Source organism: Hydra viridissima, unplaced genomic scaffold (assembly GCF_058129835.1).
Source record: "Hydra viridissima isolate aposymbiotic clone 2 unplaced genomic scaffold, HvirCarnegie_v1 scaffold_1, whole genome shotgun sequence".
Classification (NCBI taxonomy): Eukaryota; Metazoa; Cnidaria; class Hydrozoa; order Anthoathecata; family Hydridae; genus Hydra; species Hydra viridissima.
The window spans coordinates 1,189,572-1,212,005 of NW_028324300.1; the positions used below are offsets into that span (position 1 = coordinate 1,189,572).

General features: G+C 29.6%; 2 protein-coding genes and 3 pseudogenes across 4 annotated transcripts; 3 read left to right on the forward strand and 2 right to left on the reverse strand.

Moving 5' to 3' along the window:
• Positions 1 to 1,231: 1,231 nt before the first annotated feature.
• Positions 1,232 to 6,036, reverse strand: LOC149892816 (uncharacterized; annotated as a pseudogene).
• A 4,598-nt stretch (positions 6,037 to 10,634) lies between these two features.
• LOC149892817 (uncharacterized) lies at positions 10,635 to 11,920 on the reverse strand. Its single transcript, XM_090079024.1, has 3 exons — positions 11,683 to 11,920; positions 11,282 to 11,364; positions 10,635 to 10,754 (listed from the first exon to the last, which is right to left on the reverse strand). The coding sequence occupies exons 1-3, from the start codon at positions 11,918 to 11,920 to the stop codon at positions 10,659 to 10,661; spliced, it is 417 nt and encodes a 138-aa protein (XP_089935150.1). The 3' UTR covers positions 10,635 to 10,658.
• A 1,066-nt stretch (positions 11,921 to 12,986) lies between these two features.
• LOC149892818 (uncharacterized) lies at positions 12,987 to 15,131 on the forward strand (annotated as a pseudogene). Its single transcript, XR_016453164.1, has 4 exons — positions 12,987 to 13,977; positions 14,327 to 14,456; positions 14,651 to 14,752; positions 14,841 to 15,131. The product of XR_016453164.1 is annotated as an uncharacterized LOC149892818 (transcript).
• A 400-nt stretch (positions 15,132 to 15,531) lies between these two features.
• LOC149892819 (uncharacterized) lies at positions 15,532 to 16,051 on the forward strand (annotated as a pseudogene).
• Positions 16,052 to 16,308: 257 nt separating this feature from the next.
• LOC149892820 (uncharacterized) lies at positions 16,309 to 18,370 on the forward strand. 2 transcript variants are annotated; one of them, XR_016453174.1, is made up of 3 exons: positions 16,309 to 16,979; positions 17,176 to 17,536; positions 17,668 to 18,370. XR_016453174.1 is itself a non-coding variant. In XM_090089816.1 (2 exons), exons 1-2 carry the CDS (start codon positions 16,791 to 16,793, stop codon positions 17,401 to 17,403), a joined length of 417 nt encoding a protein of 138 aa, XP_089945942.1. In that variant the 5' UTR covers positions 16,309 to 16,790; the 3' UTR covers positions 17,404 to 17,622. The 2 variants fall into 2 exon arrangements, 1 of the variants encoding a protein (XP_089945942.1); XM_090089816.1 differs by lacking the exon at positions 17,668 to 18,370 and having other exon boundaries at positions 17,176 to 17,622.
• Positions 18,371 to 22,434: the final 4,064 nt, after the last annotated feature.

The following is a 22,434-nucleotide window of genomic DNA, read 5'->3' on the forward strand; positions in this document are numbered from 1 at the left end:
TAAATTATAAAAGATGATTCTTCTCATAGTCAAAAAAAAAAAGAAAAAAAAAAAAAAAAAGAAGCTGCGTAAAACATACCAAGAAATTACAGTACAAAACAGATAAATTTGTAGTTTATAAACAAGAGTTAAAAATATAAACATGTGTATTTTTACAAATGGTTATTAAATGACAGCTATAATATAATTTATGAAAAATATAGAATATGAATTTACTTATTTTAGCTAATGAAGACTTTAAAGGAACATTCATGTTTTCTAGTATTGTTTTTTTCTTATGATAATTTTGAGGGTCTGTTTGGGGTCATTAACAGCCTTTTAACAGCATGTGACTTGGAGATATTTGATAAGCATAAACATAAACAGAATTTAATCCAACAAAAATATTAGTTTTAAAAGTTGACACAAAAATAACAATCAAGTTTCACATATATATATATATATATATATATATATATATATATATATATATATATATATATATATATATATATATATATATATATATATATATATATATATATATATAATAACTTTGCAAACATGTACTTTTTTTAACAACATACAGTTTAGATCAGGTCTTGGTATTAACATTTTCTTTTTCTTCTTCTTGGTCTTTTTTTTGATGGGATCTTTTTTTTCAAGCACCTCATTTTCAATTTCATTTGAAGTGGTAAACTCAAAATTTTCGCATAACTCTCTTTCATCTTTTAATAAAATTTTAAAAAGTATTAACACACCAAAAATAAGATGCCTATCAAAAAACTTTTAATTTAACTATACAAACACATACTATTTGCCATCTCTAACTTTATCTTTTAACTTAACAAACTTGTGCTACGATGGATCAGGTGGAGTCAGTTTTATGTATGCTCTGAGGACATTTCCTCGTGACGGCCAATATATATAATCTTCATCTACCCAGACTGACGGTATAACACCTTCCTGTTCCAAAATTTCTTCCACCAATGGCAAGCTGCTCTGCACCAAGCCATTTTTATTAAATTTTTTAAGGTGTTTTCTAAAAAATATATTTTTATGAAATAAACAAATGAAAAGACCAAGACTATTTCTTTGAAAACGATAAAACAAATATCATAACATAGAATTTAGAAATATTATTATTTGACATTTAAAATCAAATGAAACATTTAAAATGGGATAAGTTCATTAATTGCTAATGACACCCTTGAATTAAAAAACAACACAGCAAAGATTTATTTGAGGAAAATCACCCTTTTTCTATTTCATGCAAAACAGGAAATATTGCTAATCCACGTTGTTCCGGTAAGCATACACATTTCCTAATAAAACAAGCTCTATAAAGGATCTTACTCTAAAATTTTACATTGCTTCGATGTGGAAGTAAAACTATGTTTAGATATGAAGACCGAATTGGCGTATTATACACATCTTCCAAGTGCCTAATTTTTACTGCACCACATAAAAAAGAATCATCTGATATGATTTCTTTAACAAATGCAATGCTGTTGTTTTTAAGAAGAAAGCAATTATCTTTTCCTCCACTAGATATCGTGGTTGAGAGGTTTTTTTTGTTAGAAACCCAAATGAACTTTCCCATTAAGTTTGTCTTTTTACAATTTGTGCAATTGGATTAGAAGAACCTTTTACAGCTTTCTTTACACGCTGAAGAAAATTTTCATAAGGAAAACATGATATTGTGTTTAATGAACTATTATAGTTTAAACAATCATCAGGCAAATGTAATAGATTATGAATATTGTTCACTGTAAATGTATTTCCATAGATATATTTGCAATTATAAACGAACTATGTTATTAAACTCCTTGCATAACCAATATACTGCGTGCGAAAGTTATCATCAGACTGTAACATAATACTTATTGCAATGCTTAATGCCAAGAAATGTTTGTATGAATCTTTAGATAAAATACATTGTAAAACAACTGGACCGGTATACAAAAGAAATTGACGAAAATCAGTTGCCTTCCATCGATCTAAGTCATTGAGACTCCGTGGCTGACGTACAAATTCACTTGGCATGTGTCCATTTAATGATAGGGACAGCTTGAAATTTCTTCAAATTGATGAGCAGCTATTTTACCACCAGGACCTATTTTCCAATAATTCAATAACCTACGGACAACACCTAAACATACAAGATGCATCTAGTCCAAAGGGAAATTGTTGATCATATCTAAATTAATCAAAACTAAAGGAGATATAGATGTTTGATGGTGATTATATCCAAAATTTTTAAATGTTATGTTTTCCCTTAGAGGACAATCAATCTCATCGTTAAAAACAACACGACCTTCATGTGTTCCATGAATACAACATCTTTCACAAGAGTCATAACCAGTGTGGGATATGATACATTTCAAAAACTCTCTGGCAGGGGCATCACACAAGAAACACTTAACCTTTACATCATATTGGTTACCATTGATTGATACACTATGTTCTTCAACTCAATTAACTCTGCAACAAAGTCCTCTAAATAATCATTAATTGAATCAGGTTTTTTTGTTTCCACAATACAATCCAACAACAAATATATCAAAGTCACCAAAAGAAGCTAAAATTGGCCACAACTGTATACTGCTTGACTTATACAATGGCAAAACATCAATGCTAAAACACAATGCAATGCATCTTTCAGTGAAATTGTGATGCAAAAATATTGTTTCTAAACTTTTTTTAATACCTAAATAGGTATATGTACCTCCACATTTTTGTATAATGTTAACTTTCCTTGGAGTTTGCAAAAGTGTTCTGGCATCTTTTAGAAGTTCAAGCCCCTCTTCACGAAGTATATACTACGAAGTATATACTACTTAATATATATTAATCAGCTACAGTCTTATTAAGTCATCATTTACTATCCAAGTTAGTTTAAGTTAACCCATTTACGCCGGCCGTCCTCATTTGGGAACGCTTAAAAAAATAAACATGCAACGACGTGGGAAGAATTTTTTCATACCACACATCTGCCTAACGCCCTCATTTGAGGACGCATCATTATTTCAATACTTGGTTAAAAAAAAATTTTTTTTTTTAAATAAATGTAATAAATATAATCTAAACTTCATGTTTTTGTTTCATTTTACATTATATCCTTCCTAGTTTCTTTTCAGGCGTTAATGGGTTAATGCACTGTTCCATTTCGATCAAAGTAAATCAAATTAAATCATATTGACAAAATTTCTATTAGTTATTAAAATTAGTTATAGTAACTAATCTTGAGCTTGTTATATAATATAAATAATATAAAAAACTTTACATGTAAGTAAAAACTAAAATAAGAATCATATTGATATTAATAATAACTAGCAAAAAGCAACCCGTAATACGGGTTATGATCGGTCTGTTACTTAATTTATAGTGGCAGTTTTCCACTGTTTAAAGTTGCGAAACCTTAACTAATACCCTTTTAGAAAAACGCCTTCAAATTGAATAAATTAAAGCATCTGTAAAACAATACGTTTTTAGTTACTGACACAAAATAATAACACTTCATCATGCTTTAAATTGACGAAAAAGTAAAGCTAAATTCTTGTTATATTTTTTATAACACAAACTTTAATTAATAAGATTAATATAAGTTGCTACCATTTACTAAAAATTCCTTTTGTAACTCAAAATTTAATTCTCTTTAATAGTTTGACACTAATAAAGGACCTCCCTTCCCCGTTTTTGCCTTATGGGTGGTCAGGAGAATAGAGCTAATTTTATCAAGAGTAATCAAGTTTTTGATAAAGACCTTTTCCCAGAATAATAAAATGTAAAACAATGATTTACATGTATAAGAATTTTTTCTTTCCTCAAAAGTGTTACAAATGCAAACTAAGCTAATTAATTAGTTAAACACCTTATAAAATTTAAGTAACTCGATATTTGACAAATGCGCGAAAATACAATATTCACCCCCCGTTTAAAAAGATCCCCTAAGTTACGTACAACAAATTATTAGGCGTAAAATAGAGAGAATTTTAAAAAACGTGAACTAATTGCATATATTTATATCACTTTAACTGACAAAAATTTACAATAAAAGGTAATCAGTTTTTTTTTTATAAATTGTATAAATGCGTCAATCGTACTAGTAAACCTAAATGAAAAAAAAAAGGAATTATGATACCATAATTACAACAAAAAACAAACAAACAACAAAAAAAAAAAAACACCACATAAAAACTGAAAATCAAATTAAGATATAAATTGCATTCTTAGCATAATGTTGCCTTCACTTTTAGTAAATAAATAAAAGCAGTATGTTCCAATAATGAAACTACCTACTATTCATTTTTAACAATAGACACCAACGTGAAGGTAAGCCAAGCAGTCTATCAATACAAAACATAACAACAATAACACATAACAAAAGAATATTTACACCCTTGATCCTAAAATCCAGCAAATATAACAAACCAAATTAAAATATGAAAGGCAAAATTAGAAAACCAATTTAAAGTTAACTATATTTATCTTTTTACTAAACATGAATACATAAAGTATATTTGTTTTTATATTCAATATTAGTTATTCAATTACTTCAAATTTAGGACACTAAAACACCCTAGATTTAAAGATCAAGGTTGCATACTCTCTCATACACATAACGCTAAACATTAACAGACATTATTATGTGTTTCTAGAATAATTAAAAAAGGCTAGACAACACAACCCAGCTCTGAAGCAGTAACATTGCCTGGCACTAAATGCTGCCAAGTCACACCTCTGCTATAAGTACACCCCTTGGCCGGCAAGGTTATCAATCTTGCTTAACATAATGCCAAGTCACACCACTTTGAAAACATGGAAACAACACAATTTAAACATATACAACTATAAACAAATATGGTTTTATATAACACATATAAACACATTTTATAACAATATTAAATGACAGATAAATTTATCAAAAACTATGAAGAAAAAATTAAAATAATAAATAAAGTTATACACACAAAATGTGCTCAAAACCTAAAAACAGTAAATTTTCGAAATAAAAATCTAAAGACTATAAATTAAGAACCTTAGAAAATATAACATTATTTGTGTAACACTTTCACCTACCATACCTTGAATGACAAAACTACTAAATGCTCTAGTTCTTGAACATGTAACATATAGTTGACCATGAGAGAAACACAGTTTTTTGAGATATACCCCAACTCTATCAAATGTTTGACCTTAACTTTTGCTAACTGTGTTTGAATAAGCCAATCTGACAGGAAACTGACGACGTTTCAGAACAAAGGTAAATTAGAATCTGATGGAGCCAACTGAATTCGAGGAACAAAAACCTGTTTACCACCAGAAACACCTGTCTAAACCTCTGCATAAATATAATTATTTTGATGAGCACAAACTTTCATTCAAAAACCATTGCATAATCCAGCTTTGAATACTAAATTTCTAAGTAGCATAATTACACAACCAAATTTCTATTTTAAACAATGAGGTGGCATACCTGAAGGAGTTATGCTGTTCAAAAACTCAATAGGAAAGTTATTTCTTTCATTAAGGTCATCAGTTTCAATTTGATCAGCACTTAAATAAATTTTGACCACACCCGGCTGACATTCAAGCACTTCTTCATTGATTAATAATGAATCAACATTAGTTGGTGTTAAAATCACGTGTTTAGAATAATCGTTTTGATCAGCATCTCCAAAAATCTTTTCAACAATCGCTTCATTTTCTCTAATAATTGCACTGGTTTGGTATTTCAATGCATCCTTTAAAAGGATCCTCCTCTTTGACAGGTATTGCTCCATTCCCAAGTTTTAGTAGCCATTGGGAAAATTCACCTTCCCCATCTTGTACTCTCATATTTTCAGTTAATGTAAACTTCTGCCTCCATTGCCAATGCAAAGAACATTTTATACACGATTCTACTATTTCAGCTGGTTGTCCTCTTTTCACAACAGGTAGAATTTGCCTAAAGTCACCACCAAAAAGATTGATTTTTCCTCCGAACAGAAAGTTGTTGTTGCAAATATCTTTTAACAACCTATCAATTGCATTTAAGGCATGTTTAGGTATCATGGATGTTTCATCAAGCAAAAACAAACTAACTTGTCTTAAAAAATGCCTGTGTATAGAGTTAGGAGTTACATTACATGTGTATTATCCAATATTGGAACAGGAAGTTTGAATAAGCCATGCAATGTAGATCCATTTGTAAGAAGAGTTGCTGCTATGCCAGTCCATGCAGCTGTAGCAGATTTAAAGCCCCTACTTACGGTTTCAGCAATCAAATAAGTATAAGTAAAGGTTTTTCCACTACCAGCTGGTCCTACCATGAAAAACAATCTAGAATGTTGATTTTCTACACTTGGTTGCTCATTCAGTGCAGCAAGGATAGCATTACATACATTTAATTGATTGACATTAAGCAACAGTCTCATTCGATTGGCTTCGTCAATAGATTGTTGAACATTTTTATCAAAATTTCTTGATTTAAGCCTATAAACTCATCAATAACAGGCACATTGTAATCAGCCAGCGTTTTACCACTTTGATTGATAATCTTTTCAATTTGATGAAGAGTAGCTTGTTCAGCCATTAGAAGTGGGACTGAGCAGGGAATGAAATCGTCCATCATAAAAGCTTTGTATGTATTCCAGAGATGTAAAGGATTGTCAGGTTCACAAAAGGTCAAAATAATTGAAAACAACTGACTTATTTGCTTTGGCATACGTGTTATAAATGCCTCAGAAATAGTATTCTGCCATTCAGTGTCATCTTGCAACAAACCTTTCAAAACACATGCTTCACAAAACGTTTCAAGGACAATACCATTAACAGTACGCACATCCTCCCAAGATGTTGCTCCTTTTGGTTGCAAAAGTAACAGTCTAAGAAAAAACAATTCTCCAGTTGGATTAACTTTATACATTCTTACTATCACCTTATTAACACCCCTTTGTCTAACCTTCTATTTACGATATTTATCATCAAATATAAAGTGATAAGGAATGTCTACATAGGAACAGCAATGTGCTCTTTTATTTTCAGTATTCAACTTAAACCTTGCTGTTAGATGCGCATCACATTGAGCTGCACGATCTAAAGCCATTTGTTCTGCTCCTTCTCTAAAATACACTAATTGATTTTCAGGTAGATGTTTACCAAGTCACAGCACTTTGAAAACACGGAAACAACATCATATAAACATATGTACCAACTATAAACACAATAAATGTGTTTAAATATGTATATAAGGTTAAATATATACCTTATATACATATTTGAACATATTTTTAAAATAATTATATAACACATATTAACACATACACAAACAATAAAAAAACACTTCACATTATTATAAAAACACATTGATAAAACAACTATAAGGCACTTATTACCACATATACATACATATCAAAAAAGCATATATTCAAACAATAAACATGTGCAAAAAAAAATTTTAAAAATGACGCGAGTAAATTTAAAAAGATACAAAATATATATTTACAAACAATACTCTCTACCTTTTTTTTTTTTCTTTCATAAGAACTGTAATCCTCATAACAAAATTTAACCTTTACATACAATAACATGTGACATGCCATGTCAGTGTTGGCACAAAGTTATTTTTCTAAATTTTCGTAAAAAGAGCAAAAATAGTTAATAGCATCACTGAAATTTCAAAGTAGTAATTAACCATTTTATGGAAATAGCATTAGTATAACTTTAAATAATATCCATACCCCTATTTTTCTTCTAAAAAATAAAAAACAAAAATTAAACTGCTAAAAGAAAAACTAAAACAAACAAAACATAAACGATTTAAAAAATTAAAATCCTTTCTACTCTTTCTAATAAAAATTTAAATCCCTTCTACTTTATGTGTAAAAATGTGTAAATAACTATTTTAAATATTTACTTCAGTTATAATATGATCTTAACGATGATTATTTATCTTAATATGGTTCTTTATGTAATATATCTAAACTAATAACTAAATTCCAAAAGGAAAAAAGTTTCATCTCGCTTAAGAGATCTTTTTTAATGGCCGCGTGCATTTAGAGAACGCGCTCTTTCAAAGCCTAGTAACTAATGCCGAAACGACGTTAAGCATTTCTGTAGGAATTATATTATAGATAACAACAACCATAATATAGTACTAGTGTATAGGTTATACACTATTATTTTTTACAGTAAATAAAATTTAAGTGGTGTGTTTCTTTACATGTTATCTTTTTATGTTACGAAATAGTTACCTAAATAGTAATTGAAAAATCTTCGACGAGTTCACAATTACTATTTAGGTAACTGTTAGGAAACATAAAAAAATAGCATATAAATTTAAAAAAAAATACTCGGATCCAAGTATAAGAATCGCCATTTTTGAAATCTATGCTTTTACACGCTTGCAGCCGCGAAAAAGCCGTTTATAAAACGTTCAAAGAAGGTCATGAAAAGTAATAGCGATCAATTTATTTATTTCGTTACATTTTCGGGACGGACAAGAAAAAGACGTTCATAAGACGCTTTGTTAAGGTTCAGATTGTCTTTAAATCGAGAGGACGTGAAGTGAACGTACATAAGATGTCTTTATTCCGCCGTGTGCCCACTGGGTTACTGAGTCCTCTAATTTTCATCTTCCTGAGTTAATGAGTTGTAAATCTTATTTACAAATCAATGCAAATGGCTGACTCTTAATTGTGCTCACTATTTAAGTTATGTTTAATAGATAGGATAAAAATTTTATGCTTTCTATTATACACAAAGAATTTTTAATATTACTTCAATTGGTTAATCTTTAAGCAAGTTTTTATTTAGCGAAAATTTCAACTCCTTATTCTGAAACAATACTAAGCGAAATTTAAAACTCTTAATTGTGCTCACCATTTTCTTACACCATATTCCATTCTCTACCTTTATAAATATCTTATTCATCCCACTATGGAAGACAATTGTCACATTTTGGTGTGTTCTTCTAATGATTCACTTTCTCTTCTAGACAAGGTAAAAATGTTTGTATATATAGTTGGATTTTCTCCACCTTATTAGGTTTAGCTCCTGTCCCACCATCATATGATGGCATCTATTTTTCTTTTTTATAGATACTAACATGGTCTCAGCTTCACCAAGCTATCTTCTTTTATTCCACCAACTGTAACTCAATCTGACATTAGTTGTCATTTAGCAAATTTGCATACACCTACTGTATCTGTTCCTTCGCGCGCTAAAAATCTTTATTCATCCATTGTTTTTTCTTGTACATTAAAGGTTGAAATTCTCTCATGTTCTCATGTTTTCCTAAATCATACGATTAAAAATTTTTTAACTTTGTCAATTTTTTAGTTTTGTCAACTTTTTCTTAACTTTTTAACAATTCTTGCTCTTTTACTTTATCTTTTCTTGCTTAAAATTTACTTTTTTACTTTGTTTTTGTCACTACCAACAATGCAAGCAACACTATTTAATTTAGTAATTTTTGACAATAACCTTTGCCTTTTTTTTAGTTTAAAAAATGAAAACTTTTGAAATGTTTTTGACACTATTTAGTTTCTAAATTAAACAGCCCTAATTTTAATTCCTAAATTAAATAGTGTCAAATATATTGCAAAAGGTTTCATATTTTAAATATATTGCGAAAGGTTTCATTCCAGCACAATCGAGAGAAAAAAAATTTTGTTCTCTAGATTGTTCTTGTTAAAAAAAAAGGAAAGAATCAATTACAAATAAAAATTGAAAATCCTTTGGAAAGTGAAAACCATGGGATAGAGTGAGACATGATTAGAAACTTCTACAAAACAGTTACTTGATGCAGTTTATGCCTATCCAAAATGAATACTTTTATTGATATACCATCTCCAGCTTTTGCTCAACAAGAGCCCTAAGGCATGGGTGACATTTCTTACTTTCATTTTTTACATTCTTCTGAGTAACATTTCTTACATTAATTTCTTACTTTCCCTATGAAAGCAAATCATACAAGGCAACTCGATAATGACCAGATCTTGCCTTTCTCAGCCCTTTACCTCACTTGTCTCTCTCAGTCTTTCAACTCCAAAACATGAACTTTGATGTTTGCAGTGGAGGGATGAGTTGAGCTCCCCAGATAGCACATAGACGTTGGCCCAACGTTGGATCCACGTCGAAAAATTCGTTGGCCGATGGATGGTGGATTTGATAGTTGGTGCGACGTCGCAACCAACCGTTGGGTTAACGTTTTCCCAACGTCGGATATCAACGTTGGGCGAGCGTCTCATTCTGACGTTGGTCCAACGTATAATTCAAATAATATTAGTTTTACTTGTTTGCAAAAACTTTGACTTTGATTCAAAAGGTCTGCTTATCTTTTCAATCAAATACAAAGTTTTTGCAATCAAATTAAAACTATTTATTTGACTAAAGTGTAACTTTTTTCAACTAAAGGGTAACTGTTTCTTTAAGTAAAGCGTAACTACTTCTTTTTATTGTTGAATAAAATGTAATGTCCAAATAAGTTTGAATAAAATTTGACGCTGATGAACGAAAATAAAACATTGATTAATGAACCAACTTAAATTAAACAATTACTAAGAGAAAATCAATATTTGTTGTAATAAACATTATAACTATGTTAAAATATTTGCACAAATGTTCAAACAAAATAATGTTCTTCTCGACTGCTAAGCATCATTACGAACCTTGCATCTTTACTTCACTTGAGACTACAACAACGTTCGAATGCTCCTCCTTACACAATTTGATAGAAATCTTTGAACTTGCATAATTCGTTTGATGAGTTTTAGGAATTGCCATAAACACTGCAAAATTATAGGTATTCATATATTTTTGTGTTTATATATATTATTAGCAAACACTTATCAGTTTCTATTTTTTTACACAAAGTTTCATCAATAAAGACTTTTCAGAAATCTGGAGGGAGAGAGGAGGACTAATCGCTCATCGGATTTTTGAAAAGTCTTTATTGACAAAACAATGTATTAAAAAAAGTGAAATTGATAAGTGATTTCTAATAATTTATTATTGCTTTGTTTTTGTAAGAATAGAGGGGGTGTAACCTCTTCAAATTATCAAAAAATCCTTTTTTTATTTCGCTCAAATTTTGATTCTCCCTCTTTAACTTTTGTTTTAGTCCCCCCACACACACACACGCACATCTTTCATGATCTTCCTATGCCACTGCATATATATACACACACACACACACCAAATACAAAATCTATATTTAAATAATAAAATAGTTAATAACAAACATATGTAATATATAAGCACTATATACAAATAAAATTTCCATAAATAAAAACAAAAAATTTTTATGATGTATTACCTGCATAAACTTGGCGACAAAATATTTTTTAAAAATAATTAGTACATTTGTTGATATTTCACTTTCATTTTTTAATGCCACATCTAAACAGAAAATTATTGAAAAATAGTATCAGTGTTTTACTGCAAAAACTAGAAGTAAAATGCTTCAAAATTCTCTTATACAAATAATATATGAATTCCAATCACCATTAAAATTCTGCAAATGCATATAAAATACATTACCATATCCCTCTTTAACAGCTGTTAAAGAGGGATATGGTAACAAAAGAAAAATTACAAAACAAATGCTTCACTAGACATCACTGAAAAAAAAAAATTTAAACAAAAGTTTCATTCAGTAAATAATGAAACAAAGAAATTTTAAATTAACACACCACTCAGCTAAAGATCTGATAATACCTTTTTCATCAGGATTTCTATCCAGATCACTTTCATTTTCTAAGTCTGATGTGAAATAGCGTTCATCCTGATCATCGTTATATTGATTATTAAGAATTTGAAAAGGAAAATTATCTTCATCATTGTCAATATCAATCTCATATGAATTGTCATCATAACAAACATTTTTACAATCATTAGATATACTGCAGGTAGACACATTACTTTTCTGATAACTTTCACCATAAATTTCTTCCATATCTTATTAACTTGCTCTCTCTCTCACTCTTCTTCTGTTTATTGCATATGAAGCAGCCATCTAAACTATTAGTATCAGTTAAATTATAATGTATAATATTAGTAGCCTAATATTATAAAGCATTATTAATACAAAAAAAAAAACATTTTAAAAAGATTTAACTTGACTACTTAAATAAGAAGAGCAAGAGGTGATTTGATTCAATTTTATAAAATAAGTAAAAATATGGATAAAGTTAAATGGAATCATCCTCCTAAAATAATTAAATATGCAATAAAAAGAGGTTGTACTCAGAAAATGCAAAAGCAGTTCACACATTCTACTACAAGAGTTAACTTCTTCACCAACCTAACAGTTAACAATTGGAATAATTAAACAGGAGAGATAATCAACTCTGATAATGTGAATGTCTTCAAAAACAAATTTGGTGGTTTCAAACACAAACAAAAGAAAATAAAAATATAAAAAATAATGAAAAAATGAAAAATAAAATGAACACTTTTCCAAAGCTGTGGTGAGTCTAACATCTATTGATGTTAGACTCACCACATTGTATGTGTAGAGCAAAAAATTTATTATTATTACTATTACATTCTAGCATTTTACATCTTTTACAAATTTTACATCCTATTATAAATATATAAACAGTAAATTACTTAAAGTTTTTTAAAAACATTAAGAAATTTACTATCAATATTGATTAGTCCAAATATTGATTCGTCAATTCAATTTTAATTAAGAAACATATATCTTTTGAATAAAACACAAGTATAAGAGCATAAAATGTAGTCTTAATGCATAATATGGTAGCCTAATAGAAGCTTTATAGCACAATTTTGTAGATTCTCCAACAATCAGTGCTGCTCAGAGGAGAATTTGATGAAGCAGCACAAACTTGCTTCAGGTCATGATAATAAATGGGGTACTCAAGTTCTTGATATAAAATTAAAAAACTCTACTATCTTTAATGTAATAAAGACAAGTTTATTTACAAATCATGTAGCTACATAATTAGTAAACTACTAGTTTTAAGTTAAATAAACACAAAAATGTAAATAAAGTACCTGTATCTCTCTAACAAACTGGATTCTAACAAAGGGGATTTCTTTTCACAACCACTTCTTCGCGTGATTCAATCTTTTTTGATTCTTTTAATACCACTTCTTCTCGTGGTTCAACCTTTCTGAGTTCTTTAACGACTACATTTTCTCATGATTCAACCTTTCCGAGTTCTATAACGACCACTTCTTCCCGTGAACGACCACTTCCTCTCGTGATATTCAGTCGTATTCTGACGTTGGCCCGACTTTGGTTCGACGTTATCACTGTGATAAAGTGATAAAATAAAGCAAAGCTTCCGACGTTGTGCCAACGTTGGCCCAATGTATGTGTGCTAGCTAGGTCTGTACCACCAGGAGTCTTTAGTCATTCTGGAATCACTTGGATTCACTTAAAAACAAGTCAACTTCAGCAATATGATAATTGTAAATATTATTTATGTATAAGTCTTCTTATCCACTTTTTTTTTTAATTATTGGTGTTTGTGAAAATTTGGAAAAAAATTGCATATTCAACCTTTTTGTAGTGACACTGTGGACAAGAGTAACCGCCAGGTTGAGTTGTTCCCCAGGTCTGATTTTTCTTTTTCAGTAGTTAGGTATACATTAGTAGACACCATTTATAACATTTAAAACTTCTGAGGGGTTTGACAAAGTTAAAAAAATTTTGCTCAAAAATTATTATTTTTAACCATAAATGTTAACAAAATTAAGCGAAAACTCGGTTGAAAACCCGCGAAATCAATAAAATGGGTATATAATGGCGGAATGTTTACATAAAACGTGTGCTGTTTGTCTTAGTTCATTAAAAAGTCAACTGAAATTCAAAAGATCACTCCTGCAGTTGAAACAAAGATAAAAATATTCGTCTGGAACCAGTATAATTTAGAAGTACTCAACTATCCCAAGATTATTTGTAACAATTGCCACAGAAACCCATATAACATCAACATGAACGAAGAAGAGTACCTTGGGAACTGGCTAGAGAAGATATCCAAGGTAAAGTTCATGTTAATCTATGTTTTTTTGTTTTTATTATTTATAAAAACTTTCTAATTAATACTTTGTTTTATTTACAAACACATTTTCTAAACTAAAAACATAGAATTGAGAAAACTGAAAGTTTTTTAACAATACCTGTGTTGTTAAACAATTAATAACACATGTATTATTACATAAATGTACATTTAATTGTAATGAACTTACTACATACTTAAATTTTAATCTTATATAGGATAAAAATTTATAAAAAAAAAAACAGAAAATGAAGCTTACCTTGGATAAATAGGCTGAAAGAACATACAGGATGTTAAAGTAATATCACTTACTGACCACTAACTATGTTTAGATTGCTAGATTACATCTTGGAAGATCATCAAATATCAACCAAATAGTAGATGAAATTGATGCTTTAAATGATTCTACTCCTGAACCTGTAAAGTCTTTCAGACTATGTTCTGCATGCTTTGATTTTGTAGGTTAGAATTATTATTATCATTATTATTATTGTTGTTTTATTTTTTCATACTTATATTGCTTCGCATAACAAAATTGATTGTTCTGAATAATGTTTTTTGAATAAAATATTTATGTATTTGTTTTAAAACAAAAATATTTAGTTTTTATAAAAGTATTTAGTCTTTAGTTTTCTTTTTAAACAAAAAAATCTTAGTGCAAGGAGTAGCTCACATCTATACCGAGAGCAAAGCTGTTAACAATCTCATTGAAGCAGCAGAACAGCTTCGACCTAAGTATTCAGAGCGTGTAGCCTCAGGTAAGTAAATTGAATTGTTTTTTTCTAACAAAAATACATATAAAAAAAACCAAAAAAATAAAAATATTTTATTAATGTTTGTTGCCAGGTATACTTAAGCAAAAGATGGAGGCTGAAAATATTTGTAGAGGACAGAAGTTTCAGTTGGTTACTCAAGGTTCTCCTTTATAAATTGTTGTTGGGACTCCAGACAAGAAAAGTGACCGAATTGAGCTGAAACAGGTGTCCTTTGGTGCTGTTATAGAGTTAGTTAAATCTCTTGAGCTTTCAAAGAATCAAACCAAGAACTTTTGTTACAAATACAGAGCTAGTATGGGAACTCAAACCTGTATTGAAGAAAATATTTAAAAAAAAATTGAGGCTCTTCATGCCTGTATAGATGAATTTTACACTACTAATGAGGAGGAGTTCATGGATGGAGAAGAAGCTATCACTAAAACATTGGTTCATGTAAAAGATACATCTACATTTATACAGCACATTATAACAGAAAGTGGAATAGATCCATATGACTCCACTTTGAGGATAACTATAGGTTCAGGTTAGAAATTCCTTAAGGTCACTGTAAATGTTTTCAATCGTCAAGAAAAAACCTCGGCGGATTCAGAGCTCGATGATGTTGGAGTAAAGAGATCCTTTCTTATTGCAATTGCTGATGGGGTTTCTGATGGTAATGGTAATCTCTAAAAGCTTATTGAGCCTCTGAATTTACAAGATATAAAGTATTATATTGCATTTGATCTTAAATGTGCAAATTCAGTTTTTGGAATTAGTAGTCATGCTGGGATGTACAGCTGTTTAAACTGTTAGGGATCCTGCACTCTATGTTTCGAGGATACCAAGGCATAGGATTTAATGGAAAAAATGCAAGCAAGTTCCTGAAATTGGTGGATGTTCTTGAAAGAGATATTATAAATGACGGAAAGTATCACTTATTACCAATTGTAAACTGCCTTAGAAAGTTTAAATGCCTTCAAGTAGAAGCATTTGGTATGGTAGAGGGGTATAACATTGAAACTGCTGTTTTGGAGTTTAAAAAGTCCTCTACAGATTTGATTGAATATCTGCATGACACATTCGTGGGTTTTAAGCTCACTGTTACATGGAAAGTTCACATAGCAGTATGTCATATACTTCCTATTCTTCATTCTACCAACTGCGGCCTAGGTGTTTACTGTGAGCAAAAAGGAGTTCAAAAAAAAAACGTGGAGTAAATACAAACGAAGAATTAACCATAAAGATTATGCAAAACGGCTAAAATCCAGTGTTGTTGAATTTGCATCAAAAAGCATAAAATAGATCAAATAATTATAATCTACTTTAATGTTTATAATTTAAAATATATATTGTAAAGCATATTATTTTTAGCATTCAGACTTATAATGTAACTAGTTAACATAAAGTTTTCTTATTTTGTGCTTTAATTATTATAGGATAAATTATAGCTGATTTTTGCATTTTTTGTTTCAAAAGTTTTTCAAAAATTCCAACACCTCAGAAGTTCTTAATGTTATAAATGAGGTCTAATAATATATATCCAATTACTAAAAAAAAAATTAGACCTGGGAAACAACTCAACCTGGCTCTCACTCTGGTCCACAGTGGTGAGGTCTGTTTTGTTGCAATAATCATTTAAGATAATTAAAATGGAGTAGGAAACAGGCTGTGATACAGATAGCAATGATGCATTCCTGCCAAGCGATGCTAGCCATTATTTATTAGGCTCTCTGAAACACCATCTCTATTTCCGAAATCACCATCTCTGAACCACCATCAGTGAATATGTGTCCTTGATGATTGAAATATAATACTAAGTTAATTTAACATAAATCCTAAACAAGGAAGAAGCAACAATAAATTTAATCACAGTTTACAAACAATTTTAAACCGATAAATATATTAAGTTTGTATGAAGTTAATTGTTTGTATTTTAAAATTGGACAACTACAATTGAACATAATTTTAAGAGTTTTTTCAAATAATTTTTAAGATTTTTCTTTTATATTTTTGAAGACTATATTTTAAATAATATTCAACAATGCAAGATATTCTAAATGAAAAACTTTTCGATATCAATGTTGCAAAAACGGCTGTGATGCATTACTTCGTTACCTATTTTCACCCAACAAGAGTTGATTACAAGGAAAAATTTGGAAGTTGCAATAAGAAAGTGAAACAAGAATTACAAATTAAAAATCAACCTTTAGTTTCAATATATACCATGCAGGTTTACATTCACATTTATGTTTTGTAGTTTTTTTAATTATTAAACTTTGTGGTGTATTTATATCTATTTTACAATATCTGGATTTCCTTTTAAAAAAAAATACTTAAAAAATAATCATAAAAGAATATTTTTATTTACAATTACAATCACTTCCTTTTAAAAAATAATGTTGTTCATGTATTTTTCATGTTTACAGATGGACATGCAAACATTTTGGCCATCAAAAACCTTATTTATGAAGAAAAATCAAGGTAAGCGGACTAATCAGGCAATACTTCCATCTGGCTGTAAAATGTTTATTTATGTTTCGTATGACAACCAACGACAATGCTATGGTATTAAAAAATTGTTTCTTGAACGCAACCATCCATATGGTATTGAAGAATTTTCTATGTATAGTTCACAACGTCAACCAAAAGGATAGTTAGAACGGCAGATATTGATGTTGATTGAAGATGGGGCAAATACAGCGCTTGTGACAGATAGCCTTAATAGAAGCGGTTTGAAAACTAAACCTAGAGATATTTACAACATAAAACAAAAGCTTAAATTCAAAGGTTAGTTGTTTTTGTATATACAGTGGTGTGGAAGATATTAGAATTACAAAACGTTTTTTTTCTAATTTAGCAATTGTCGCAATATATTTAATATATTCAATAGAGTAACTCTGGTTTGAGTTACTTTTCAGTTTCAGAAAACTATTTTAAAAATGCTGGTGGAAAACGATTTGATTATTCTTTGAGTTAAAAAAGAACAATTTTAATTAATTTTGTATATTGTTTGTATGTTGTGTATGTATATAAAAAATGTTGAATGTGTTTGTTTTTTTGCATTTTTCTTTGTCAATTTAGTTGTTGCTTTTTCTATATCTTGATATTTACTTTTTTAAAACTAATCTAGGTAATGCGTAATATAGGTTTTAATATTGTATGTAGTAGTGTATGTATATATATATTTTTATTTAGTTTGCGTTTATTTTGCTTTTTAATATTTTCCTGCGAAAATTTTTCCCACTCACTCTATTATTCTGAACTTATGTGATTAAATTTTTTTTTTTCTCTTACATTTTTTTCTCACTCATCTTATCTCATCCGTTCATTCTCTCTTTTTTTTTTTTCATTTTTCTTAGCATTACTCCTTTATATTTTTGTTTTGATTCCAATTTTTTAAATGCTATTGTTTCTATTATTTCATTTTTTAATACTTGTATTAATGCAGGTTACTTTTTTTTATTATTTCCTTGTTTAAATATTTTCTTATTTTATTTGTTTGTTTTATTAAGGTGTCACTCCATTGACTAGTTTTTAATAATATGAGGGACACCGAACCTTGTACTTTATGATGCTGGGTTATATGGCTTGCATTTTTTAATAATCTTCCATCTGAGAAAAGGTGTAAAGTTTTTTTCTTTTAATTTCCATACCTCTTTCGATAGCTCTGTATCATTCTTGTACTTAACTGCATTAAAAGATTTTAAGTGGTTAGCATACCAAGCTTTAATAGATATTTCGCTAAGTCCTAAATACACTCTTTATATTCCGGATAGTTCAAATAGATGGTGGCCTAATAAATAATGTTGTTGGAAAGGCAACAGTTGTTAATTGGACATTTTGATTTGTCAGTGCAGTTGCATTTCATTTCATTAGTTTTTGCCTCATTTTACAAAATGCTTTTATTGTGGGAGTTAATAGTGGATTTTATAATTGGCATGCAAGAATAACTAATTTTGATTGTGTTTCTATCAAATTTTACGAAGTCTGTGGTTAACTAGGAAGTGGAGGTCGATGAGGTTCAAAACACCTAATTTACCTATTTCACGGCGATCATTCGTAAATAGATTTTCCTAATATCCGTGAATCTGGAAATTACCAAATAGTGAAACAACTCCATGTAACCTATTTAAAATGTTACATAAAATGCGAATTCACGTTACTTTATAAACAGAAACTTGTGCGTTACACAGTCAGAAAGTTGTTCTTTTGTTTTCAAAAAAAAAAAAAAAAAAAAAAACTGTTGTTTTGACGCAACCATGCAAATAAAATTCACTTTTAAGATTATCGACGTTCGAGGGCATTTAAAAATACACACGAAGGAACGAAGAACTTTGATTTTTTTTTTGACAATTAGGAAAAATAAGACCTGTTTTATTAAGAAGAGTAAAAAGAGGAAGGTTTGTTACTTTTGTTATGGAGAATTTACTATTTAAAAAATCAGTCTTTTTTTAGAACTTTTAGCCGAATGTGTCACAAGATTCCAGGTCTGCAAAATTATTTAACTTTAAAGAAATAATTGCGTGTCTGTATTTTGTTTAAATAAATAGCAAAATAACTTCTTTCTGTATTTTGTTTCGTTTTATAAGACTTGGTATTTTTACTGTTCTTTCTTTAATCTAAAGTAAATTTCGGATATCGCCAGAAAATGATCAGACTCAAATCATAAACGAAGTTTACAAAAATGAAATTATTTTTTATAATTTCAAAATAAGTGAAGAGAAAATAAGGCTATGGGTCTAATTAATAGTTCTTCTTGTTTAGATGAAAAAGTTAATATTGGATAGTGTAGCGAATATTGGAGTATCCGTTGAAGAATTTTGTTCAGGGTCTTATAAATGCAATAAAGGCTACATTGCACTGCGGAAAATTATAACTGAAAGTGATCAATTTGATTGTTTTTGCAATGTTTTAAAGTCAGGAAATGGTCAGGCAATATTTGAATGCGTTTTAAAACATGGTGAAGATAAAATTGATGTCTTTGTGAATCTGAGAGTTAAAAAAAGTCAAAGATGGTAGTAATAATAGAATGTCCCAAATTGTTGACTATAAAGGTTTGTATTTATTTAGATGCGTATTATGTTACTGATTCGTATCATGTTACGTAGTTAGTTCTTAAATATATGTTTATTTTTAGTCGCTGAATTACTAGGAACTAAGTTTTGTTCCATTTTGTTATAATTAAATGTTATAAATTGCAGTTCGTATGTGTTTGTTGATTTAAATTAAATTTACAATAATAAAATGGTTTAGACGAAAATTTTTGTAAGTGAATTTAATCCAGAAAGATTAAATATTTGGCTCTTGTCTGGTTTCGCACCCCCCCCCCCTTTTTTTTTTTTTTTTTTTTTTTGCAGATTCTGGAAGATCTTTGTCTGAAACGGAAAAAAATGGTATTCATTTTTACTTTTGACAAAGAATAAGTACTCTAATTCACATTTGAATATTCCATTTTTCCGTTAAAAACGACGCTGCTTTTACCTGCATTTTGAAACGTTTTAATGATAGTTTTAAAACCATTAATTCAAACCGCTGAAACTATTTACCTGGTTTTTACAAGCGTTAAGAAATACAAAGAACAAAAAATGACTTAAATTAAAACATAACCTGAAAAGCTAATAAATTTATTCATTACAATATATAAAGAAATATAAGCCAACAAATAAGAGTTGTGTTCATCAAATAGTTTTACGAACACCTAATTTACTGGGTAGTTAGTAGCAATTTGATCCCAAAAGTGAAAAAACGCATGCTCTTTAAACCTCTGCATCCACATGAATTCGCTCTAAACCTCTGCATCCACATGAATTCGCTGAGATAGTCAGGAATCATGTCTCTATGTGTTCCAAACATTTCTTTAAACTTTGGTTTGCTGCAACACCACATTGCTTCCACTCGATTAGTTATCACGTTTGTTGCCGGATCTACAAACTGAAGCAAGTGGTTCACCGTACCATGCTGAAACCCTTGTACTCCAAGAGTGTTATAAAAACCTCACATATCACTCCAAATTTCCGTCCCTGGCCTTATCCATCGATGTATAATCGGCAAAAGAGTTGCTGCATCACGTTGAGCTACGGGGATTAAAAAACCTTCTTCTGTTGTTGGCTCGTAACCGCCAAATATCCATTGGCCTTCCACAAATCTGCCACGGTTGTATATGCACAGGATTACTCAAAAAGTAATTTACTGCAACATTTCTGCAAATCTGGTTTCAATCGCTAATAGTTTTTCTGCATCCAATATCCAATTCTTTTTGAATATCTTCTTGCGACAGTCCCCAACTTTTGCCTGCGCTACGAGCCCATATGTATGTTATTCCAATGATCTTCCACAACTCCAGTTTTGATTTCTCAAAAACGCTGCCTTTGCGAATTTTTACAGTCATTTTACACTTTTTAACAGTACATCTCCAGGTTATTCCATCTACACTGCGTGTGTACAGCTGTTCGCTGCACTGCAAGTTGCAAATGGGTCAAATTATTACAGTAGCAAGCAAACCGAATTCTCTCAACCACTTTATGCATTCTTCGCAATTATTCATAAACCTCGCACCAATTTGAGTAAACGAGATTTTATCGAACTCATCTACTGTTGATTTTCTAGCCATTTTGAAATTTCTCTTTATAAAAAACTGGTGACACGAATTTTTTAAGCGACTTATTATAAGACATGAAAACCGCACGAAAAAATCCTAAATAATTTTATACCTCTTACCTGTTGTTTACTAGTATTAGGCAGTGGCGCAGCAAAACATGGAGAGACATCAAAGATGGAGTGTAAAAACTACTTAAAAACTGATTTTGTTTTGTTGATAACACTCCATCTATTTTTTTGTTCATTGTATTTCTTAATGCTTGTAAAAACTAGGTAAATAGTTTCAGCGGTTTAAATTAATGGTTTTAAAACTATCATTAAAAAGTTTCAAAATGGAGGTAAGAGCAGAGTCGTTTTTAACGGAAAAATGGAATATTCAAATGTGAATTAGAGTACTTTTTCTTTGCCAAAAATAAAAATGAATACTATTTTTTTCCGTTTCAGACAAAGATCTTCCGGAATCTGCAAAAAAAAAAAAAAAAAAAAAAAAAGGGGGGGGGGGGGGGGGGGGGGCGGGGGGGGGGGGCGAGGGATGGGAAAAGGGTGCGAAACTAGACAAGCGCCAAATATTTATTTTAATGTTGAAGTACCGTGGTGTGACCTTACAAAGTCCTGTGCTTTAAGAAAGTCCTAATTTAAGAAATGACAAATTTCGTATACATAAAATAAACATTTATAGAAAAAAATTAGTTTTTTTTATCTAACTAGATATCTCGTAAAAACAAGAAAGTTATTTTCCGCGAATGTTTCTATTATATATAAGAAATTTGTCAATTTTTAAATTAGGACCTTCTTAAAGCATAGGAATTTGTTAGGTCACACCACGGTAATTAAAGAGGTTTAAGAAAGAATCGACTTTGACGATATTTGTTTGCTTTTCTGTTTAGATGACAACAGTATTATCGGAGAAAGTTAGTTGATTTTTACTTTTTAAAAAGGAAAAAAAAACTTTTTAATATCTGCTTTTTCTGAAGTAGGCTTAAAATTTCAGGTTTTTGAAATCTTATGTATTATAATCTTAAATATTTTTTAATCACTTAAAAAAAATATCTATGTTAAATTACACCATGTTGTAGAAAATAATTATA

Excerpts from the sequence above, each read along its gene's own strand:
- LOC149892817 (XM_090079024.1), bottom strand. The coding sequence starts at position 11,920 with ATGGAAGAAATTTATGGTGAAAGTTATCAGAAAAGTAATGTGTCTACC. Across the intron at positions 11,365-11,682 it reads TAGAAATCCTGATGAAAAAG|ATGTGGCATTAAAAAATGAA; the intron begins GTATTATCAGAT and ends TTTTCTGTTTAG. Across the intron at positions 10,755-11,281 it reads TTGTCGCCAAGTTTATGCAG|TGTTTATGGCAATTCCTAAA; the intron begins GTAATACATCAT and ends ATAATTTTGCAG.
- LOC149892820 (XM_090089816.1), top strand. The coding sequence starts at position 16,791 with ATGCAAGATATTCTAAATGAAAAACTTTTCGATATCAATGTTGCAAAA. Across the intron at positions 16,980-17,175 it reads TTTCAATATATACCATGCAG|ATGGACATGCAAACATTTTG; the intron begins GTTTACATTCAC and ends TCATGTTTACAG.